A 24,115-nucleotide genomic window follows, 5' to 3' on the forward strand; every position below is an offset into this window, starting at 1 on the left:
CTCAAAGGCGGCGACAGAGACGAAGGAGGAGGGGGTGGAGGGTGGGAAGATACTCAGCGGAAAGAGTTACATCTTAGCAGTTGAGTACACTGTGCAAAAGTCCCAAAGTACTCATTATATTTTGCTTTTCATCTTCAGACTGCAGACTTGAAGAAGGTTCTGATATTTTTTTTTATTGGCTACTTTTACACTAATTTCTAGTCAGGCAGGCTTTCCTGAATCATTCCAGGCTAAATAAAAATAAATATATTTTTAAATAAATCTCTAGTCACTAAGTAGCAGCCCAGGTTTTGCTTTTATGTATGATAAATATTATCATACATAATATGGACTGTGTATATTTGTCAGTAATGGTTGATTACACTGCTGTAACGCAAGTTGATTTTTTTCTGTGTTTATATTTGTTGTTTTTCTCTCTGGCGTGTTCTTTGTGCACTACTTATCCTGTTTATTCATAAATAACAGTTTGACAGACAGAGAAAATTTGATTTTAGCTCTAACCAGGTGAGTCCAGAAAGACAACTGGAATATCCCAACCCAACACTTGATGATTTCGCAGATCCTAGCTCATGTCGATTCTGTATTAGTTTCTATTTATTATGCTTTCCAGACATAGCATAAATATTGAAATGATGGGTCCAAAAAATTTATATATTTTTTTTATCAGAAAGAAGTACTGTAAATCAATGGAGGCTACAGGTTTTTTTCTTTAAAGCTCTGCTTTAAGTAATGCTAGCGGATGGAAGTGATGGAAAATAATAATAAAAAATGGTAAACAAAAGAAAGTTATGTCAACACTTTAGAGTTCAGACAAGAAACTCAGACAGGATGAATGGAGGAGTCTGGATTGAAGGCTGGGAAACCATTCCATTCTGAACATAATCAGAAAAGAAATGATCAAATATCCAAAAACATTGAAGGACCTTTCAGTCAAATGTCAGAGAGTGATTCATAGTCAAATAAACCAAATATAACACATTGAACACTTAAGGTCCAAAAACTGCCTAACCAAAGTCAGAAAATGAGTAACTATGGAAAATAGTTTTGTTTGATATCTGGAATGTATACAGAATGCATCAAACTCTGAAATGAAAAACTCACTAGAAATGCCTCTGCAGTAACGATCATTATGTTCATTGTAAATTTTTATGTTTGTTTAAAATTGATTTTAAACAAACCATCCCTACCTCATAATCAAAATATATTGAAAACTAAAGACAAAATGTATCTCTTAGTCTTTTTCGGTCAAAGAAATAGTTTCTTTGATGGAAAAAGAGATGTATTTATGTCAAATATGTTTTTCACTGCTGTAACTCAAGATTATATTTCACAAAAGCAGATGATGCCTGATGTGTCCACGTTGTGCCATTGGGTACATTCCTCTGGAGAATTGTTCCACTACTCAGGACAGTTTAAATAAACAGAATATACTTAAACAATGAACAGCTGCTCACAGAGCAACACTGCGTGTGTGTGTGTGTGTGTGTGCGTGTGTGGGGGTGTGTGTGTGTGCGTGTGTGTATGCATGCATGCGAGTGTGCGTGTGTGTGTGTTTGTGTGTTGGAGGCATGATTGATGATGTGTTGCACTTTTGGCAGATTCACCAGACCACCGGCACAGAACATCCTGCAGACAACACCTGTAGAAAGCAGAAGAGGTTTGGAGGCACTTCATACAGTGACTTTGGGTTTCTTTTGCATTCATGAACACTGCATTGCAGAAACTCAATGATAAAATAAGATTTAAAATCATGCATCCATTTTTGTTTGAAGCTATGTTTATGTTTGTTATCCATGATCAGAGCAATAAAGGTAGCATGTTTACAAAAACCAATCAGAAATAACTTAATGTTTTGTTAAAGACAGCAGATAAGCTTTATTCCAGGAGTGTCGGAGCAGTTTATTCTGAGACCCACGTTAGGTTGGTAGGTTATTTCCATGACAGCAGGTTGTTTGTTCTGTACATAGACATTTAGTGGTTAATCTGCACAGTGAAACATTGACTCAGGTCTTTGTCCATCCTCGTTGGCTTCAGTTTTTAGCTTTTTCATTATTACTTAGCTATGCACAAATTCTGATAGTAAACAATTACTTATCAAGATTCACATCCATGACTTTGTTAAAAGCAATTACATCTCAATGTCGGATTTTTATCTTTCCCTACACAAAATAAATAAACTCAAACAAAATAGAAAATGTTTCTACATTTTTAGAGATTTTAGTTTTTCGTCTGCTGTAAAGAAAGTTAATTGTTTTTACACATCTTTTCTAGGTGTGTGTTTAGTTAGATACTTTATTGTGTGAAAGTGTAAACTTTCTAGTACTGATATGGTGCACATACAGTCATGTTCAACAAGTAAGAAATGTGCATTTCTTTCATTTGATTACAAGGACTTTTTTTAACACTAAAAACTTTAAGCAAGTAGTAAATGTACACCTCATTAAACCCATAGATTTGTATTAAAAATCGTTTTTTCCTTATTTGATCGAATATTTTAATCTTCTAAAAAAATCTAAATGTTTTCTTTCACTGTAAACAGAAAAATTCTAAAAATTAGTACAATAATAAATTACTGATAGAGCTTTGAAAGTATTAGCTTGTTTGTAATTAATAATTATTTTGTATTTAATTTATTTAAAGTTTACTGAAATAAATATCCTTTACTCTAATTTATTGGCAACAAATTAATTCCTTTTAATACCAACAATTTTATGTATGATACAATGTGTTTTGTGTAATTTTATTATTGGCATTATTTGCAAAATCTCTGAACATAAATATATTTTAAAAAATATGCTATGAGTTCTTGCATCAGCTAAATGTAGCTCTTTCTGATGATGTTATGTCTGCAGATTTGGAGAATTTTGTGAATCTCTTAACTTTTAGCCTACAGTTCACTTCCTTTCTGTTTATCCAGATTTGCTCTTTTTGGGTTGGCCCATCAGAGCCTTGAACAACAACATTCCAGCTTACTCTGTGTGTTTTCTTTTTGTCATTTTTGGACACCTGCTGTTTGCAGCTGCACATCCATGCACAGCTCCAAGAGATTGTCTGAATCTACAGAGGAAATGTCTGAGGCCAATTTGTCACGTATCATTTACTTGTTGTGACTTTGTCACTAAAAAGACTGGCTGTGATGTTAAAAGTTAAAAATACAATATACAAAGTCCAAAATGTGGACCCTGACATTTTAGCCATTTTGTAAATTTGTAATTAGTATTTGTAATTATTATTTTCTATTTTAGCTACCGGAATTTGGATACTTTCTTATTTCTGTATATGTACCAATTTGTGCCATTAGTGAAGGTGATAAATTGAGACATAACATCTTGCTTTTAGGGACCTTCAAGGTTACTTCATTTTTTCAAACAGGTTAATTTTCAGCAATTAGTTGATTGTACAAAGCTGGAAGTAATGAATTGTAGAATTTAATTAAAGGTTGCAGTTAATCTATGATTAATTAATTCAGGATTTAATAATGTGAAATGTTACTTTTTCATTCTGGGTCTGGCTGGCTTAGAGAGCCTTAATACATAAAATGATCATTTGGAAAGTGAATGCTATGTTTACTCAAGTAGTCACAAATCTTACAATTTGTTGGATCTGAAATACTGAAGCATGACAGAATTCTGCAAAAACAGAAACATTATTTTCTTTATTTTTCAGTGAGTAGTTTGTTTGCTTGGATTCCATGTCGTCATACTGTACTGTACATCTGCCTAATTACCTGGAAGTCAAACTAAACAAGTAGTTCACAACCTCATTGTTTATTTCAGTGGAAGAATAATTTAGTGGGTTGTAATTTTTCTGCAAAAAGAATTCATTAAACTTTTTCACTTTTTACCACATTTTTTACCACCAACTCTGGAATGAAGCGAAAAATTACTTCTGAAAAATTACTTCTAAAATTATAATTAAAAAAGCAGTAAAAGATAGACATTTCCAGTCACCACAGTTAGAAACACTAATGTATGACAAATGAGAGCGGAGATGCAACAGCAGTGAATTGTGGGTCTTTAGAAATTAACAGCTGAACACAACACTTAATGCACTTTTCAGATGTTCATCCAAAAAAGAAAATGTTGAAAAGTCTGTTCTATTTTACTTGAACTCACATTTATGAACTATTTTGTGTTAGTCTATAAAATAAAATCCCAATACCCATATACTGAAGTTTGTGGTTGTAACATAACAAAATGGAAAAAGGTTCACTGGGCCATGAATGCTGTAGCGTGGAACTGTTTGTGTAGGAATATTTCAGCTGTTTCTAATGATAAACATAATGAAGAAAAAAACAATAATGCTTTTTAGTTGATCATCTCAGCACATAGATCTGCAACTGTACAAGCACCACATGGCAAAGTACACTTTTTTCAAAACTGGTTATCTGAAGTAAATATATAGTCTGGAACTCCAAAGACTGGACCAGTTGAAGTAATTTTTGAGCTATTTTGAAACTTTATGAACAAAAAATGAAACAATTTGCAGCAGAGCAATGACATTTGGATCCACAATACCAATCACAGAGATAAATTGAGGTAAGTCCACTGCAGAAATCATAGTTTGAGCCTGTTGATGACAGATATGTCATTTAGTCAAATACAGTTCTTCAATTTTTCTCTGCAGAGACAAAGACTTGTCTGGAACCACCTTTGAACAAATCATGAGCTCAGGAAAGCTGGAGTAAATTGCAACATTCATCATAATACATTCACCAGAGCTCCTGGTGAAAGCAGATGGAGTTCAAAACCTTCTCAGGATGTGCCTTTTTTTCCTTTTGTGTGACTGAATATGCATCATTTCAGCTTCAGAAAATGCACCTGACATGCCCTCATATGCAAATCGTAAACCGTTGTATATCTGAGTTGGAGGCTGCTTTGTTGAAGCTCCTGGAATCACCCTCTCTGTAGATCTCAGCACCTTCACTGGGCCTTGGCATGGGATCCCAAAGCCAGTATTGTTTAGCACAGTTTCAAGGTGATGACACACTGTTTGTACTGCTTTTTTGAGCCTCTAGCTGTTGATTTGAGTTGAAGCTGAAGATGAGGTTGAAGGAACAATTATTATCAAGTAAACACGCAATTCTGATTTCTATGTAAAAAAAAAAATTAATAAAAAAGGTTTGATTTTTCATTTGAGTAGTATTAAAAATTCACCACTTCTATTGTGGAAAAATTATGAAATTATTAATCTTGGAACCATTTATTGCATCACCAAACTTTGACATTTTAACAGCAGAGGCACACTTCTTAGATCCATCTTACATTTGAATTCAAGTAACGGTCTCTGTAGCGTTCGTCTTAACCCGAACGAAGATGGTCAACTTAAATGTGAGTCTCTGTATTCTGGACGCAGGCCTCTGAAGGTCAGATTTAATTGTGCTGCCGAGAGAAGTGTCTAGCGTCTATCTTTTCATGTTTTCTCATCTGACCTGGACACTAATGGGTGTCGTGGGCAGTACTGCTGGTAAACCGGTCAAAAGGCAGATTTGCAGGAAATGATCCAGAGGGGATGTGTTCAACTGATGATTATGAAAGGAGTCTGGACATCAGATGTCACACTGAGAAAAATGTTTTCCGGCTCCATAAGCTGGTTCTGACGAAAAAGAAAAATCAACACTGAGAAGCAATTAAGCACTTTCATTAGAAGCACACAGGCAGACAACGCAGGCCTTATATGGTCAACTTTCTTTATTTTGCAGAAGAAAAAATTTGGTGAAATTTATGTTTCTCATAATTTTAAATCAAATCACTGCAGTGATTATTAGGAATATTTTTGCTATTTTTTTTAAGTAAAAAAAAAAGCCATCTGTGTACATAAAATGACCTGCTCACATTCAAAGTTTTTAAAAATAGAGATTTTGATGTAGTCTTATTTTTTTTATGTTTAATGAGGCAAGAGTTGTAAGTTTTTATTGCAAATAATGCTCTTAATGTTTGTTGCTCAAATTATAAGCGAAACAGGAGCATCACAGTGAGGGCCTACGTTTTCTTTATGGCCATTTGACTGAAAATGCTTTTCTTTGTCCAGGGTTCACGCATTGCATCAATCTAGTAGCAGCTCCAATAAAGTCAAAGCAGATTCACTGCACAGCCACATCCATGCTCAGCCATTATATAGTGATGCTTCACAGCTGCACTGATCCCAAGGTAACAGTCGCAATTACTGCTCCAACCTGCTTCCATCAACTGCTGCATCTGTCAATGGGAGTTCAGGTCCACTTGCAGCAAGATTTGTGCCTGAGCAGACCCATCTGAGGGTGTATTCACCCAACACGTAACAGCAACAGTCAATAATCACAATTAGGGTCTATTCAGCATGTCATGTTTATTTGCTGTAGTTTTCTGTAGGACATATGTACTATGTTCAACATAATAGAGGATGCCACTTTAGTATTAATCCATCCTTAGCCTGCCTGCTTTTATTTTTTGTATACACACAGTAACAGCTGGTTGTTCCTACAAGAACATGAACCAAAATTCACTTCAACATTGAGGCTTGTGGCTGCAACATAAAAAATGTAAATAAACAACAATAAATACTTCTTGTCTATGTCAATTTGTCATTTTTTACAATTAGAACTATGAAAGTGAAACCAAGAAGATTGTGCAGGAATTAGAAAAGTGATCATCTTTGCTGATGATGTTGTTCTTCTAGCAATGTAACAAAAGAATGTCCAGCTTATTCAAGAGCGGTTTATATCCAAGTGTGATGCGTGTGGAATAGGTATCAGCCCGAACATCAAAGATGTTCCTCATATGAAATATAAAGCTGCTTGTCTTTATTCATAGAGGAACTGGGGAATTTAATGTTTGGAAGTTGAAAGGGAACTGGATGATGAGGTCTGCCTTACATTGAGTTATACTTATATTAAAGATGGAGCAGATCCATGAAGTTTGGATAATGACTGAAAGAATAAGAATGAATTCAAGTGGCTTGAATTGATTTTCTCTACAGGAGGCTGCAGGGATTTGCACTTGGCTTTTGAATAAGAACTTCAGGAAGCTGTAATGAGCCCAAAGCAGACCTGCTGTTCTTCCACTCCCATGTGAGTCAATTCAGGACTTTCAGGCACCAGATGAGTTTAAAGAAGTGATCAGATTTAGATCCAGATACACAATTTTAATTCCAAGGATGAAATGATTACCTTCAGTGCTCCACAAGAGGCAAACAATTTGAAAAGTAAATGAAATAAAATGCATACATTACCTCAGCAATTAGAGAAAAGGACAGGATATATCTTTGCAGTTTGAGCTGTCACATAGAGCCTATATGTTGTTTGTTATGGGTGAGACAAATTTCTTGAGGAAGTGATGCAAAACAATGAAACATTTCAGCTTTTTAATAAAAGAAAACAGCTTCTACTATCAGCCAACACAGTATGGGGTGGTTGTGAGAAATTGTTTAATATCTGTTAACTGGTAAGCCTCAAAATCCCAATTCAAAGTGGTGATTCCATTGTTCATCAAACCAAACATCATACATTCAAAAATGATTGAGGCACTGCTGTGTTGTGGTGATATATTGTACGTCCATAATTTTAAAGGTTGCATTTCATGGTTTATTTATATAGATTATCAAAGCAATAAAAACTGATCTATCTTCCTATTGTGCCCACCTGCACATCCTACTCTGGTAAAACAATCACACTGTAAGGATTTGGTTGTTTCTGTGTGTTTGTTTAGGTTTCTGTGTTATGTGGAGTCTCTGTTATCCCACCTACACCTTGTTTAGTAACAGCTGTTCTTTGTTTCTCCTGATTGTCTGCCTGTGTATTTAAACCAGGGGTGGACAGACCTGGTCCTTGAGGCTTGGTGTCCTCCAACTCTTAGATGTTGCACTGGATCAGCACTATTGAATCCAATATCTGAATCACCATTGCCAAGGGATTTTATCTTCTTGTTTTCCTGACAGAACACACTTTTTTCTGACTTCAGGATCAGAGCCTATTTGATCCCTTCCTTTTGTGCTGGCCTGCAGAGAGCTGAAAGGACAAAAGAGAGGCAGACAAACACAGATGAAGGCTGATAATAATTACCAATACAACAGAGAAAAATAAAAGAGGAATGAAAGTAAAGATGCCCCTTGAGTTTGATCCTTTTGCATAATTAAAGGTATGATTTCTTCAAGGCAGACCAGGGAACTTTATCAAAAGTTTCAAGATGAGTCTTCAAAGCAGACATGGTGTGGGCATTAAGGAAATAAATAGAATCATTGTCAACAGGAGAACTGATGCTAAAAGTATTTTTCATCCACTGTAGACCTGTGTTTGCTCAGGTAAGGGGACTTCAGCCAGAAAAATGGAGGCTTTCGTATATATTTATTTATTTACTAATTGGCATTTTATGATCAACTGAAACTGATTTATCTTATAATTGGATGAAACTGAACTCTTTGAAATTTAATTTAATTCCAATTTGGACTGGGGTGGAATAGAATGAAGAGGAATAAAATTGATTAAAACACTGTTAAGTGACATTTAAAATTGCTGTTCAAAATAATACAAAACACTTTCACAAACTTATATGATTAATTATTAACTTTTCAGCATCATTTTTGTTGGATTCTCATAAAAGTAAGTACCACTCTCACAACAAGGTCTGGTGTACAGATGAGATTAATGAAAAACTCATACACTTCCAAATGCTGTCAGAGGAAATAATATGTTCTTCTGGTTTATGTCATTAGAACCAAATTAGAGAAATGAGGACTAGTTTTCTGAAATCTGTGCCAAACTCACTGTCAGTGTTTTGAGTTCTTTGGAAATGTTTGTGTCACAATGTGAAAATTAAACAGTCGGAAGATGTCACAGCTGAGAGCCATTTTTATTTCAAAGTTAATTTGGAGAGAAGTTTATTGCAACTATGATTCTTCACTGGAAATGCGGCTGAAGCTGTAGGTCCATCAAAGTTTCTGTATTAAGGTTGCAAATCAGTGAGCGCAGCCTCCACACAACACATTAAGTAGGAGATTAAGAGAACTCCACCAGCTGCACTGAAAACCTGCATCCTGCAGGGAATTGATCCGCAATTTGTCACTAATAGCCACGTCTCCAGGCCCCATTAAGAGTACACTCATCTCTCTGGTTATTGGAATGGATAAATCAGTGGCAGACTCCCTGAGCGGCTTCTCACTGTGCAAACAGATTCCCAGCTTTTATTATTATCTCTTATCATTGTGCTTCACTTCCTTCACTATGTCTTTACTTTGTCACATCTGATACTTTTCCATTTATGAGGCAGCTTCACTCTCGTCACGTTCCTGCTGGCGTGGGTGCTGTCTGACGTGTGGAGAACGGAGGCATTTAAACCACCCCGGGTGAATTTCTGGAACTGCAAATGACAAAACGATAACCTTTCCAGCACTTAATTATGCAGCTGTAACACTGCCCAACTAATAGTGTTTGCATGCTGATGATGGATGTGGGTTGTGATCCCTCATGTGCTGACGTACTAATATCTAAAGATCACATCTACTGCTGCAAATTAATGTCCCTTTCTGGGGACATAAGCGATAGCAATCCCTCCTAAACTGTGTTGTATTAGGACAACATATCTGCTTTAATGACACATTTATGATTGCTAATGGTGCTAAGTAACTGAAAGACCATATGGAGAGGAAAGTCATAACTCTTATGGAGAGGAAGGAGCAATAAAAACTTTACTTCTCGTGGGAGAAGAGGAAGCTTTGGTGAAACTGACTTGATGGAAAGTGAAGCAAAACTAACAACGAGCCCCATAAAAACTTTATTGCTTTTCATTTTCCAAAAATCTTCAGACCCTGTGAACATTTTCAAATGTCACTGTAGAACTACAGCGTTGTACAAATATATTTTACTGGGAATCAATATGCAAAGAATCCCATGAAGTATAGTCTGAGAAAAAGAAAATGAAACCTGGTGCATTGCTTTCACATCGTTTTTGAAAAAGATAAACAAAGAAACCTTGAGTGTGCTGGCCAGTGTGTACCAATTCAGTTTTTATTGTTGCACCTAAATAAAACTCAATCAATTGCCGTCAGAAGTCACACCATCATGGAGACAAAGGAACGCAACTGACAAGTCAGGGATTAAAATAGGATATAATGCTCTGAACATCCAGGAAAAAAAATCTGTAATCTGTCTTCTGAACATGGCAAGAGTATGCCAAAACTACAAATCTGGAAAGAAATCCCATTCACCTAACTGTACAGGGAAGGGAAGGAGAACTTTAATCAAAGCAGAAGCCTCAAGGACTGTGCTAACTGTGGAGGAGATGCAGCATTCCTCAGTTAATGTTGGACAATATGTTTCTCACAGGACGACTAGTGATCCAGTGCTCCACAAATATGGCCTTCAATGGAAATTTGTCAAGACAAAAGCTAATGTTACGTCTATCCACAAAATTCCTATATTTTCCTTTTGTGTTGTATTTATATTCTTTGTTTTGTATTTATATTCTTATTACATTTACTGTGTACCTTGTATTTAATTTGTATTTTTTTGTATTCTTTTGCGTATGCTTACTGTGTGCCACTTTTTTGCCTGTGAGCTGCTGGTAACTTTAATTTCCTGAGGGAGTCTTCCAAGGGATCAATAAAGTACAAGTCTAAGTCTAAGTCTAAGTCTACAAAGAGAAGCCCTGCTTAAAGTTTGTCACAGGTTATGTAGGGAACACAGCAAAAACATGGAAGTGAATACGCTGGTGAGAAGAAACCAAAGTTAAAGAAAATACAAGTGCAGGACATGTATCATTTACAAAAAAAGTTTTGAAAACCACAGGACATTTGACTCCTACTTTACAGCAGTATTTTGCTTTTGGATCCTTGACAAAAACACTGAAGCTTGTAATTTCACCATTAACAAACTGTGAAAACTTATGACTAACCAGAAAGAAAACATCTTCACGAATTTCTGAAAAAAATGATCAGGGAGAACTTTAAAAACTCACAATGACATAAACAGGGCACAAATTATCACACTCATTTCTCAGAATCTGTCGCCACAGGCCTCATCAGCAGGATGTCGCTCTGACTTCCAGTTGGTGAAGGCTGATGGTATTTGATGACCTTCCTGCTTGGAAGCTTCATGACGAAACGCTGCGAGGAACAAGGTGTTCAGATCAAATGACACAGATAATATATAGACAGCCAGGGTTTATTTACTGGTGATTAATGCAGGATGTTCAGATTTACTCTACTGAAGAGTAGCAGAGAAGATTTCTAATCAGCCATGGTTGAATTTATTCTAAAAGATCTTTACTATTTCACTTCAAAGTAGCAGAAATGGTTTTTTTTTTCCTTTGAACGTTAACTGAGGAGAAAGAGATTGCTGTCTCAGCACATTTCAGAGTGCTGATCGTCCTCGTTGGCATTGTATCCTTGAAATTGAAAATGGAACAAATTATAAACTGAAACATTTTCCTAACAAAGATAATAAAAATGTGAAAAAATACAAAACCAGCCTTAATACCCTCAAGGCGATATTGTGACCATGTTAAAACTTTAATTCAAATGCTGCTAGGCCGTGGCTGCTATGAAAACTTTCAATGTGTGACTTTACTCCTGTTTTAGTGTCTTGATGTCCTGCACAGTCATCAAAGAGTGGGTGGGTGGAATAGATGATCATCTAACCATATTTGTGTGCATTTCTATAGATTACATCCAGAGCAAGATACACAAGATTGTAAAAGGCAAGTTCTGCTTGCAACACAAAATATTGCAAAAAAGATTTTTCACTTTGTACATGAACATCCTGCCATGGTGTTCCATTTAAAGGGGAGGTATTATGTGAACTCGTCTTTTCTTAGCCTTATGTAATGTTATAATGCCATTCCCTCATTCAAAGCATACCTGGAGCGTTGCTTTGATTCTTTCATGCATGTTAGAGGACTCCTGAGCTGCAGTCTCCAGCCGAGTTTCTGCCTCCACCACCCGTCTTCCCCCACTAAGCTTCTTCAGAATAGCAGCAGCAGCAGCAGCAATTAGCAACCACCTGGTGAAACTATGAGTCTGCTGAGCTCATCATTTGAACCACTTCTCAGTCCAGTACTCCTAAGAACGGTTGTAAATGGCATAGTGGTGAAGCATTGTTGTGATAACAATGCTTCATCACAAATTCCTAAACACTGGAGCTACATAATCTTTACCAGTCTTTGTTAGGGATCAGGCTTGAAGAGAAAAGTGTGGATTTTTGGGATTTGTGGATATTATTACTGTAACATTATCTTCTTTCAACAACCCCAGCAGTAGACCAACTTTACTGCTTTGACAAACACACCTCTCCTCCCCTTATGTAAACACACACATGCAGGGTCAGTAAATTTTTTTGCATATCAGTGAATATGCTGAGCATGTTGGATGAAAGGACGGCTGTTTTATAAAGTTGCAGGGCTTCGTTTCACGACTCAAGGCTGCTTCCTTCATTGCAATCCGTGCCCCCGAGTGTATTAAAGAGCCCGACTCATCAGGGCGGCACAGCACAGCTCAGCACTCCTAACTAGTGTTAGAGGTCACTGAGAGACCTGATCACAGCGAGACAAAGGGAGACAGCAGGATCAAAGGCATCCAGATCGAAGACAAATATCCAGGCAGGCAGCGTTTGAAAGAAAGATGAGGCAGAGGGAGCTGGAGCCAACCGTTTTCTGCACTTTAATGGGGGAGAAAAAGCTTTTTTTTGTATTCTGATTGTGTCACGTTGTAGCAGATTTGACACTTCAAAGCCAAAACAGCAGCATTTCGTTGTACCATAATTGTGGCAGATATTTCACATCCCGGCGATAATCTAAATGATTGAAGAAGTGCTAACCCTTCCTTTGTGCCTTTTTATTTATTTTTTTACATGGAAACACTTACTAGAATAAACTCAAATATAATACCACATCATGACAACTTGTTTTTTAATCAGCAAAACCTTCCCACCTGATTGGAGACTAGACTTCAGACTCAATGTGGAGCCAATTTTGCTCTCAGTGTGAGTTCATGCGGAGACAGGAGGCTGCTATGAAACAGGGGAAACGGCTGAGCAAGAAATCAGCACTAACAACAATTTGAAGGGAAAAAACAAATCTTTGAGTTGGTTGTGAGTTCAGTCTGACTCCACCGGCCCGAACTTTGTCTCAGAAGTAGCCCCCCTGCGGGATCATATTCAGTATAACCACCTTTTACTGCAGATACAGAACTTTGCACATCCAAAAACTGCCTGGATGTGCAGGCGATAATCTTCTTTACAAAGCAAAACATTACAGATTCCTGTGTAAATCTGGACTTATGTTAGGGGTTGGTGTCCTACTGGGAGGTGAACTTTCACTCACATCTGTTTCACCGTGTAACAGCTGTTTTGGTCAGGACTGTCCTGACCAAATCACCTTCTTCTACACTTTGAGTGTGTATGACTTGACAAAAAAACAAAAACAAAAAAAAAAAAACAACAACAAAAAAAAAACAATGGCTTTCTTTGACAGATTAGCGGAGTGGAGTGGATGGCTAACAGTTGTTCTATCAACAGACTCCTCTACCTTAGCTGTGTATCTCTTTACTCCATTTTATATGGAAGTCCGTGCCTTGGAAATACTGTGATTGTACCATGCCATTTCCTTTTTTGACAATAGACTGAACAGTTCCCCAAAAATATTGAATAACGTCTTCAGATATAACTGTCTCCTGCTTTTGCTGGAGCAGTTCACAGCTACAGCAGCCATGATGAGGCCCAGCATCCCCATATCTAAAACCATGTGTTTTAGCTGGACAGGGCAGAGTGCACTCTCTTCTTTGTGAACGCTGCTCCACGTTGTGTCAGTCTAAGACATAAAATCTCAATGTAATATGCTGAAGTTTGTGCTTGTCATGTGAGAAAGTTTAAAGGGTGTGAATACTTTTGCAAGGCATCGTATCTTAGTTTCTAGTCTAAATGCAGTGACAGAACATTGTGTGATGGACAGGTGGATCAGGGGTTTTCCTGCAGAAATGAGGGCGTTACTCTGCTTTGTTGCAGTAAAAGACCAGCTTGAGCTGAAAGGGAAAGTTCTGGATTTACCGGTTCATCAGCATGTCAAACCCCAGTTATGGCCACGTGATGTGAAACATGACCAAAAGAAAACTGAGATAACAACCACTTCAACTTCTATTGATTAATTAGCTGTACTGTTAAGAGTCAGTATCTCTGTTGAAGCAGCACTGATCCACTTCTGCATCAAAAGGACAAAAAAGTTCACAGTAAAACCTTAAGCAGCCTGTCACAATACATTTTCTGCTTCATAAAAAAAGACAAATACTGATCCTTTCAGAAATCTACATTTATTTCACTAGATTCAATGTAATAGATATCAATAAGAGTTTGACATATTTTATGACTAGAAAAGATCACCATAAATGTCTTAGCAGCTATTCTAAGTGCAGTTTTCTCAACTTTATAGCATGTCCCACATTAGCTTTACACCAAAATATAGAACTTCTCAGAAAATCAGAACAAAACGAACAAATCTTTACTCTTGGAGCTTATACAAAAATAGTTCACTTTTGGAAAGAAAATTAACAAGATTTACTGTACTATATGTTGTATTACAGCATTTGAAAAACATTTAGAATGATGTGTCCTTGGTAAAATTTGGTGTGAAATAATTTTTGGATCATACTGTACACTCCTGAATACTACAAAATTACATCAACAGATTAATATTTCATTCAAATATTCCATATCAACAAGTCATTTGTTTCTTTGTTTTTTTTCTCTTTTAGTGCAAAATTGCATCCATAACTCCTGTCAGTTTGTCCTTCATTCATACAACAAAAGTCAGCATTACTATAAATTATTCAAGCTTGAAAATATTTTCCTTGGATTAAGAGGGAAAATGTTCAAGGGAATTCTTTTATGGTTGCAAATATACAAAACAGATATACAGTTTGTATAAGTTTCCAAACAAAGCCATGTAAAACTGAAGCAATGCAGAAAAAGGAAATACAAAACAGCAACTGGGTTTCCAGAAGTAATGAACTGTCCCCTCAGCGATAGAGACACATGCTCGTACTCCGGTACAGGTACATGTAGGCGTCGCAGAAGAGGCGCTTGGCTACACCTTTCATGTCCCGCGGCACCTGATTGGCTAGCTCGGCAGGAGACATTTCCAAGTACATGCCAACCTCAGGACAGGCTTGCACCTCAGGGATGTTGAATCCATCCATCTCTCCTAAGAACAAAGCATAAACTGAATAAGCTTTCTCTCTGTTTGGAGAAATGTTATCTCAGAACTCAACGCCCACCTTCTCTATCGGCCATGCTGTCGAAGAAGATCCAGTCATGTGTGTTTGGTCCGTGCTTGACAAAGGACACATAGTGGCTTGTCTCGATGCAGAGCACAGCGAACAGCTCCAGGCGGTCTCTGGTGAGCGAGTGGGGGACGCCGCGGTTGATGTAGCCTTTGGGGACTTGAAGGGGTGCAGGCCGATGAGAGAGGCGCTGAGGGTGAGCGTGCACCTGGGAGAAATACAGACCTTTATTGGAAAATATTTAAAATCTGAAACACTAATTATGAGATAGAGTCTGAGGAAAATTTTTCAAAAAAATTTCAACTCCTGAGTTACAGCAGATGAACAAATAACCCTCAAGTTGACTGCTGTAAAATAAGCCAACAAAAGTGTACATACAATACAAACCAACAAAACAATATCAAACAATTTTACTCTAAAAATATTAGAGTGGTGTTAGGGCAGCTCCAATAATTTATATATTCTCAAAAAGTGATCAGCAACCATCAAATGGAGTTAAAAACCAGGGGGAAGTAGGTAGGCTAGTTTTAATGCAAAAGTATAGACAGCCATAGCCACTGAATCTGAAGGCATTTTCTGGTGCTCATCGCTATCATGTTGTGTGTTCCAAACAAAAGCAGGTAGTGAGGGTGTAGATCACCTTCAGCGGATCAAATTAAATCATAAACTTCCTACTGATTACTGGCACTGGTATCTTTTCCAGACTGCCACTTGAAAAAGAAACCACTTTATTTTTTACTTAGTTGACCTAAAAGGTATGTCGTATTTTATTATTTCATTCACATAGAATCTCAAAAGACAAGTGTTTTATAAATAAACTTTAACTTGAAAATAAATGTTGCAGTAAAACCACCAACCTGAGTGGAACACGTCTTGCAGAAGACTTTAAATCCTGTTTGGCTAAAAATTGGCTCTTTAAAACAGTCAGCACACTCTTCTACTGCCATGTGTCCACACATAATGCACTGCTGAGGACCTGAAACACACTCGGACAATGAGTTTTGTTTACTGTGCTGCATCATGTCTGATCGGATGTGTTTTAATTTTACCCTCAGAGAGGAGGTCGGTGATGTCTAGCTCCAGGGAGGGAATAATTTTGTTGAACATCTTGAATTTCTTCCCAAAGCGAGGCATCTGAAGGATGAGGCAGGACGGCACCTAAAGTTTAAAGACAGAGGAAAAAGGCAAAGAGGAGTGCTGAGTAAAACGTTTAACGGAGGCACCTAGTGGTGGAAAAGGAGCAGGTCGGAAAAGGCTGAAACTAAAACATCTGAGTATTTATTGATAGTCACTAAAGAAAATAGGCAGCCCACCTCTGCCAGTTTGAGTCCTTCACTGTAAAAGGAATGTTCCAGTAGCTGCTGAACTGTGGGCAGAACCAGGCTGTGGTTCTGGTCCAGGAATATCTGATAGCAGTAGCTCTCCTGAACTTTGCCAGCAGCATATCTAAACAGAGAAAGACAGAGAAAGAAACTGTAAAAGCATGTTTGGCACAGTTAAATCATAGAAAAGAAAAGGTGAAGGAATACAGCTTCAGTAGAGGCTCCAGGGCAAGAATGTGGTGCATCACAATGATGAGGAACTCCTCTGGATCTAAAAGAGACAAGTTACATCAAGACTTTGAGTTTTCATCTCAGAACCAAATTGGACCTTTTAGGAGCTTGAGGATCAGACTGACCCTTCTCATCAGTGGTGAAGGACTGACAGTAGCCATGTTTCTGCAGCTGCTCTCGAAACCTCATAATGTGTCGCCCATGAACAAATCCCTTACTGCAAACAGCACACGATTAAACACTTCCTTCCCACAGCAACACAAACAAAAGATGCAAAAGAAGACACACACCTGCGGAGTGGATTGACAATATTATGGAGTAAAATTCTCTGGATTGGAGCATCCTGAGGAGTTGTTGCTTTGAACAACATAGAGTCCAACACAGAGGAGCAGGAAAACAATCTGAAGGCCACAAAGGGAAAAAAAAAAATGTTTCGCTATTTTCAACTTTTAAATATTTCCAGAGACTATAGAAAGTTTTTTTTTTACTTTGCTACAAATAAATTTTTTTATCTAGTTCTAACACATTTTTAATAATGTATTTCATAATTATAAATGTAAGATTCTGACCCAAAGAGGGCAGAGTCCATGTAGCAGGAGTTGCAGTGTCCTTGGATCCCCTTCATTCGTCCAATCAAAAGCTTTTCGACCTGCTCTGTGCTGATGGGGGGAACAGTCTCCAGCTTCCCGGTGTCGTGATTTCCATCTTCCTCTGTTTAACAAGATTAACATAATGTTATATCCATCAAATATCCACAGATTGCACGATAAAACACATATTCAGATTGAGGTAACTCCATGCAGGAGTTTTGTCAGATAAATGAAAAAGATAATATAAATATCTTCAATTTTAGTTTATGAAATAACAACTTGATAGGGGTGAAGACAACAGAAAGAAAAGGTATTCGAAGCTTAGCCGCCATTAGAGTCAAACCAATAAAAAAATAAAAAGGTTATTTTGAGATTTCTCAAATTAGTGGGCAAGGAGAGGAAACAGGTTTTCTTCTCCAACAGGTACATCATGTGACTTACATGATGTATAGAAAATAGAAAATCAATTTGGCCACAGTTTTTTAATTCTACGACTCATTAAAATTGTGCTTTTTAGAACAAAACTATTTATATAAATCATCAAAACGTTAAAATTACCATGTTATACATCATGATAAATGCATCCTGTAATTCTGAACTTACCATTTTTATCCAGTTCTGGCGTCATGTTGTTTTGAGCTGAGATGCTCTGAAATCGTGAATCAGGACGACAGGATGTCAGCTTTACAAACAAAGCCCTCTTTGGAGGACAGTCGAAATAACGCTTTCCATAAATTGTTCCGTCGCTGACACCACAGGCTTCCTCCTGCAGACAGTTTCAAAGAAATCAAATCCCTTCATGGTTAAATACTAACAATCATTATTAGAGATGCACAATGAATCAACATCAACATCAGACGATGTTAGTAATTTTTTAACACTTATTTGTCCAATCAGTAAATCTGGGTTAATATTAACAATTGATGTTTATTTCTATTTTGTTGCTGTGTTTAAGTTTGTGTTTATGGAGGAGAGGAGTGTGTTGGCCATGTGGTATTTGTTTGGTAATGTGAGAATGACGGGGATTCTAACTGTCAAAAGGTCAGCAAAATATATATAATTTATAATGTATCGGCCCAAGTTTTTTGTATCTGAGCCATGTTCCAGGTTAGATTAAAATTGCAGGCATTACAGATCTTGTTCACAGTTTAATCTAAACATCAACACATCAGCAAATATATTTACCAACTCAAGTCCAACCATCACGTCGTCACGGCCAGGTAGGTTGCCGATCCAGCGGATAATTCCATACGTGTTCCCTTTACCTAAAGTCACTTCAACCACAGAGTTTAGACTTGTGCTCGGATTAGTGTGAGCTTCCAAAGGGGGAATATCAATGTCCATGCTTTCAGACCCTACAGTGTGTAGAAAATAGCAAAATCAGATTGAACAAAAGTGGAGAAAACAGATATAAAAATAGAAAAACACTGCTCAAACCTGAGGGAAATTCTCCTTTGTGAACCATGTAGAGTGGAAGCTTAATTTCTCCCCCTCTTTTTCCATTCTCATCTTTGTCCTACAAACATAGAAAACACACTATAAATATCCTGTAAATAGTTGCAATTTTAGGATTGTTTGGAGTGAAAAGTCAATTGCGCCACTAAAGTTTCATTTGATTTTCTGAATGCATAGTCCTCATCTGTTGATGACAGTGTAAACAACATCAGACAGTGTAAACAACATCAGACTTGTGAGAAAAATTGTCCTAAATCACCAGTGAGTCAGTGTAAGGTCAACATTATGACTCTGTATCTATGTTTGTACTCAGGAACTTGAAATGTATATGATCATTGCTTGTCTAAAGTTAAAACACACATATCTTGTATAAATTTAATTTTACTGGTATAGTTAAATCTATATTTGAATAGATTTAGCTATTAAGTTTTTAGTTTAAGTATGTGAGACAGATTCAAAACAAATATTGTCACAAGGAACTTTACAAAACTATCAGATCTAATTTAGATGCAGAAAACTGCGCTCTCCAGATCCCATTGATTCAAAGTCAATCATTTAAATTCCAGTTAGTTTTAAACAATTCACTCAACTCCAAATTATTGTGTAAACTTGTAATGAAAGACTTCCATCCAAGAAAACATAAGCAATTATGTAGCTATAGTGGAAATGAAAGTTCCCGGTTAACATGACAAGATATGTTCCACAACTGACTGAGGATTGAGGCAGAAAAGAAAACATTACATAAAAGCTAAATGGGTTAGGGTTAAAGTGTTAAAGTGCTGAATTCTGAACTGTATTATGTTTTGCTAAAGTTATAACAAGATTGTAAAAAAAAAGACCAATGTTACTAAAAATCTGATACTGACATCCACCAGTCTGCTGTTGTTTAAGATTGCCTTCAAGGGTCTACCGCAGTAGTAGATTTTTCACTTTGTTAACTAAGAATCAGTGTATTTTGGAAACACACAGTATTAAAATAGCTGGGTGCTGGTGGAGCCAGAGTTTTCCATAAAACTTCTAAGGAATACTTTCAACATTTACACTCACAGTGAAATGAATGTTTGGCCTTACTTTGGCATATGCGTCAGTTTTATGAGAATACACATATTTCAAATTATATACTTACTGTGGAGATCTGCACAATATCTTCCTGAATGTCTAGTACTATCCCATAGCGATATTTATCATCAATGAAGAAATACACGCTGTCTCCTGGAAGTATGTTTTGTGCTTGCTGTTGACTGTGGCGCTTGGCCATAGAAGGCGACATAGAGGTTAGAACTAAAGGCGTCACTCTGGAGACAGGGGCAAAAACGCCACAGTTTTTCTCACATCGGAAAAATGACCTAGATCCATAGCTTCCATCGGTTTTTCCCTTCCCTTTGTCTGGTGTCTTGAGAGAAAAGACGGCAGAAAATACTGATGAGATATACACAGATAAACACATACAAAAACATTTCTAATCACACAAAATTTCTCAATGTAAATCCAATTTTAGGGGAGTTCAACTCTAGGTTTGTTGGAATTTTATGTTGCACAAATCATAGAAAATTGTAGGTAAAGAAAAAAAAAAGAAAAAAATATATATATCAAGCACAGCTGAAGCAAAAAACATTAACAATTAACATACTAACACTGGGCATAACTTTCATTCTGAAATTTGTGTACTTAGCAGCTAAAACAAGCTACCAGGTGAGGAGACAGCTACATAAAATGAACTCTACTCTCAGCTTTTAGCCACTGATGGGCAAGTTGATTAAGTAATGGAGAAAATGAGTAATGTTTTTCTTCACTGCTCCTGTTCATGTGTCAGAAACTGAAGCACACAAGGATTTCCTGTGGCAAACATGAGACAACTGTATTCAGTAAATTGCATAATTTATGTAAATAAAATCTGCTTTCATTTCAAACCCCTAATCTGCAAGCACAGTTAAAAATAAGTATTTGTAATCTTAAAACAGATATATATCCTGTCAGTACCACTGAAATGAAATTGCAATTTTATTCAGCTCAAATCTTTTGGTCTGTATATTTTTCTATGCGAGGTAAATAAATCTTAGATGAACCCCAAATTATATTTCACTCACAATACTTAAAAAATAATTAAGTGCTTAACACAAAAACTAAAATATTTTTGCACTCAATAAGAATGAAAAAGCACCGCAAAGCAAGAAGATCATTATCATCGTCCTTGTGTCTGACGATGCAAAAGTTTTCTAGATTGCAGCTTTGAACCATAGAGGTGAGTGTTGAAGCAAACCATGGCATTACAGAAGGAAGCGATGCCCCTCGTTATCCTTGGAAGGACATTTTCAAAATATTTTTATTAAAGAAATTACCGTATTAAGAATCTGAGGACATTTTTAAGAGCTCCAAGTGAATTTTCTACAAAAAAGTCTGACAGAAAGCAACTAACCTAAGTTATTTCTGCCACAGGGAACTTAATGAGCAATCACAGCTTTTTGGGGTTCATCCTTCCTCAACAACAGCAAAAATGTTACATATAAAATGTTGTTTGTCTGAAGCTGTCTTTCTGTTAATATTATAATTATGCAGTATTAAGCATTTGTAACCCCAGTGGTTGTAAATTTTTATGTGCTCACGTGAAAAGAGAAAAGTTGTTTTATTAATTGGTTTAACTATTAGTCATACCTGTAATTCAATTCCAAAGAATCTTCCTCTAATGGGATTAGTATAATTTGGTTCCAACAATGGTCCAATATAGCGAATGATGCCCATCAGTGTCTCATCTTCTTCTTTCACCATCACAGTCGTTCCCATGGTGAATCCCAGGGATGCCTGGACAGCATCTTTGTCTCTGAAACACTTCAGCCTCTCATCTTCAGGCTCACAGGCTAACAGAATATCGGCCTCCTCTGGACTCAGTTGCTCCATGCAGGTTACGTCAATATCATAAGGTAAGTTGTTCAGCGATTTTAAGTACGTGACTGGTAATTTTGTGAGACGACCAGGCTCGGAAATATGTCTCCTATACGTGAAGTCAGAAATGTAACAAATGCTTCCAAGCTTGATATGGAGGGGGGTTTCGGGTTTTTTGGTTACGATAAAATAAACATATGGATCCATGTTGTCCTAGTCTGGTTACACAGCAAGATTCTGAACAGGCACAAAACAAACAATGGCAAGTTTTAAGTTATTGATTTGTATGGCAACACTGAAGCTAAGTCAATAGCACGTTGAAACATTACAATAACTGAAACTGTCAGCTATTGTCAAAATAAATAACTGAAAATTAAACACTTGAAAAATACTCTAGTGAGTGTTTATTTAAAAAAAACTGCGTCTATTTAAGTTTACCTCGACAACTTTGGAGTTTAATTTCTGCTGCTTCGTCGCTCCTTTAGCTAAACGTCCCAGCTCCTACGTAAAGTTTCACTTCCCCTTTCATCCTTTCCTTTCACTTTCTCTACAGCGCAGCTTTCACGGAGGTCCCACGGACAGCACACTTTGTGGAAACGTTTAATACATCTTCTAAACAGCTCCCTGGACACCGATAACTTGTTAGTCTCGCGTTATTTGCTGTTAAACTGCGTAAAAACCGTAATATTTAGAGAGTGACATTGTTGTTTTACAATCTGTTGACGCTCAGCGAGAATCGAGAGGAAAGCCCTCGGTAAAGTCTTACAGGCAAGAAACAACAACAAGGCCCTGACTATTTCTGAGGGGGATTTTCCCTGGTTGCTTACGACCAACTTTGCATGTGGGTTCATTTTTGCTTCCTCCTTTATGGTGATTTGGAACAACCATTTTATTTAAATGTAGTTTTTTTCCTACTTTAAAAAGTTTTGTTGTCCTTTCCACTGGCTACACTTGACTACTTTTGTTTAGGCCTGACCAGTTTTGTAAGAGTTGGCAAATTGTACTGCGATATAAACTAATAAATGGCTTATAAATCCTGTGCTGGTATCTGTTTTAAAAATGCAAATTGGCCACTATTTTGTAAAAAAAAAACAAAACAAAAAACAAACAAACAAACAAACAAAAAATAATAATAATAATACGAGCTATAATTCAAAATATCATTTAAAGGGTTTAATTATTTCAAATATAAGTTCAAAATATCTCATACACACAGAATATATTATGAGCTATAACTGATTATTTAATTTTGCAATAAAAAAACAAGCATTCTTCAAAAATAACTTTCTTATTTTCTTAATGTGATTGAGCTTGAAGTGCATAAATCCGTTGTATAATTATGTTGCTGCAAGTAAAGCTGTCTTAATAGACCACAGTTACAAATCAACTTCTTTATTGAGTACAAGTTTATTGCTCTTCATACAATTGAATATCATGTATAATTTCTTTTTAAGAATTTAAATGTTCGCACATTTATTGTTTTGACATAGTTTGGAACTGTAGAGAGAAAGATAAAGTGTGAAAACAAGAACAAACATTTTTGCAAAAGAAACTACTTCATGGAAAGTACTTAGGTTTCTTAAAAATAAAACGTTTGCATCGGCTACGATATTGAAGCCTGCAAGTCCAAACTGAGAGCAAAATAGCTCAGAAGACTTTGGACTCTGATTGGCCAGGACAATGTACGTCATCAGTAAGGATCTGACGTTGAGGTGCATCGGACTTAAACATGGAGGAAAGAGAAGCGCTGAAGAGGCAGATTGAACTTCTACAAGGTGTTTTTCTGTTTTATTTGATCAATGTCAGCTATTCTGTGTTACATCAGCGAGGGAGAAAATCTTTTTACTCTTGTGCATTTTCCTAAACCAGCCGTGTGTAGATTTAAAAACCTTTCTTTCGGATAATTTAGAGGCAAACGTTAACCGTTAGCTTTATGTTTGTGTTGAGCTTTAGAACTTTAATGTCACTGAAATCAAGTGCAGGAAAAAATATACATCCAATTAACGTGAATTGTTAAGGTAAACGTCTTTTAAAAAATACTACTAAGTTGAATCGATGTGTTGATAAAACAAGCCAGACATTTTCCTCTAGAGAATGATGAAATTGTAAGCAGTCGTTACACCAAAACATTAAAACGAACTGGTAAAAAATTACATCTTTCAGTATTACAGTTTGATATCAGGACATAGTAAATAAAACATGGCACCTTCCCACGTTCTAACATTGTTTAAATCAAAGCGGGTTCCTCTATTGTCTTTCTACAACAAAAACAAAACTAGAATCTAAATTAATACTTCCTGCTCAGATATGGTTTAAAGTAAAATGTACTGGACTAATCACAATCAATATAACCACCTTTGTACGAGTAGGGATTTTGATTGCTTATTGCTTTGCAGC

At 36.6% G+C, this 24,115-nt stretch overlaps 2 protein-coding genes across 3 annotated transcripts in view; one reads left to right on the forward strand and one right to left on the reverse strand.

The window, feature by feature from the left end:
- Positions 1-14,252: 14,252 nt before the first annotated feature.
- On the reverse strand, positions 14,253-22,445 carry cyldl (cylindromatosis (turban tumor syndrome), like). The gene is made up of 15 exons (XM_055051647.1): positions 22,157-22,445; positions 21,491-21,955; positions 19,965-20,231; positions 18,821-18,899; positions 18,569-18,738; positions 17,987-18,149; positions 17,363-17,504; positions 17,084-17,194; positions 16,919-17,010; positions 16,770-16,833; positions 16,554-16,686; positions 16,290-16,398; positions 16,098-16,216; positions 15,235-15,448; positions 14,253-15,161 (listed from the first exon to the last, which is right to left on the reverse strand). Exons 2-15 carry the CDS (start codon positions 21,923-21,925, stop codon positions 14,977-14,979), a joined length of 2,283 nt encoding a protein of 760 aa, XP_054907622.1. The 5' UTR covers positions 21,926-21,955; positions 22,157-22,445; the 3' UTR covers positions 14,253-14,976.
- A 971-nt stretch (positions 22,446-23,416) lies between these two features.
- The window catches only part of zc3h3 (zinc finger CCCH-type containing 3), a 56,528-nt gene continuing 55,829 nt past the window's right edge, over positions 23,417-24,115 (forward strand). Inside the window, exon 1 of one of the 2 annotated variants that reach the window (XM_055051658.1) lies at positions 23,417-23,493. In XM_055051658.1, the coding sequence (XP_054907633.1) occupies positions 23,448-23,493 (46 nt within the window). In that variant the 5' untranslated portion in view covers positions 23,417-23,447. The remainder of the gene's footprint in view (positions 23,494-24,115) is intronic. The other variant, XM_055051667.1, reaches the window with a different exon arrangement.

This window comes from Poeciliopsis prolifica, unplaced genomic scaffold, assembly GCF_027474105.1.
Source record: "Poeciliopsis prolifica strain line A6 unplaced genomic scaffold, Auburn_PproV2 SCAFFOLD002, whole genome shotgun sequence".
NCBI lineage: Eukaryota > Metazoa > Chordata > Actinopteri > Cyprinodontiformes > Poeciliidae > Poeciliopsis > Poeciliopsis prolifica.

Coding starts and splice junctions, on each gene's coding strand:
- cyldl (XM_055051647.1), bottom strand. CDS start 21,925: ATGGATCCATATGTTTATTTTATCGTAACCAAAAAACCCGAAACCCCC. Junction 17,011..17,083: donor ATTGTCAATCCACTCCGCAG/GTGTGTGTCTTC, acceptor TGCTGTTTGCAG/TAAGGGATTTGTTCATGGGC. Junction 16,834..16,918: donor CTTCACCACTGATGAGAAGG/GTCAGTCTGATC, acceptor TGTCTCTTTTAG/ATCCAGAGGAGTTCCTCATC.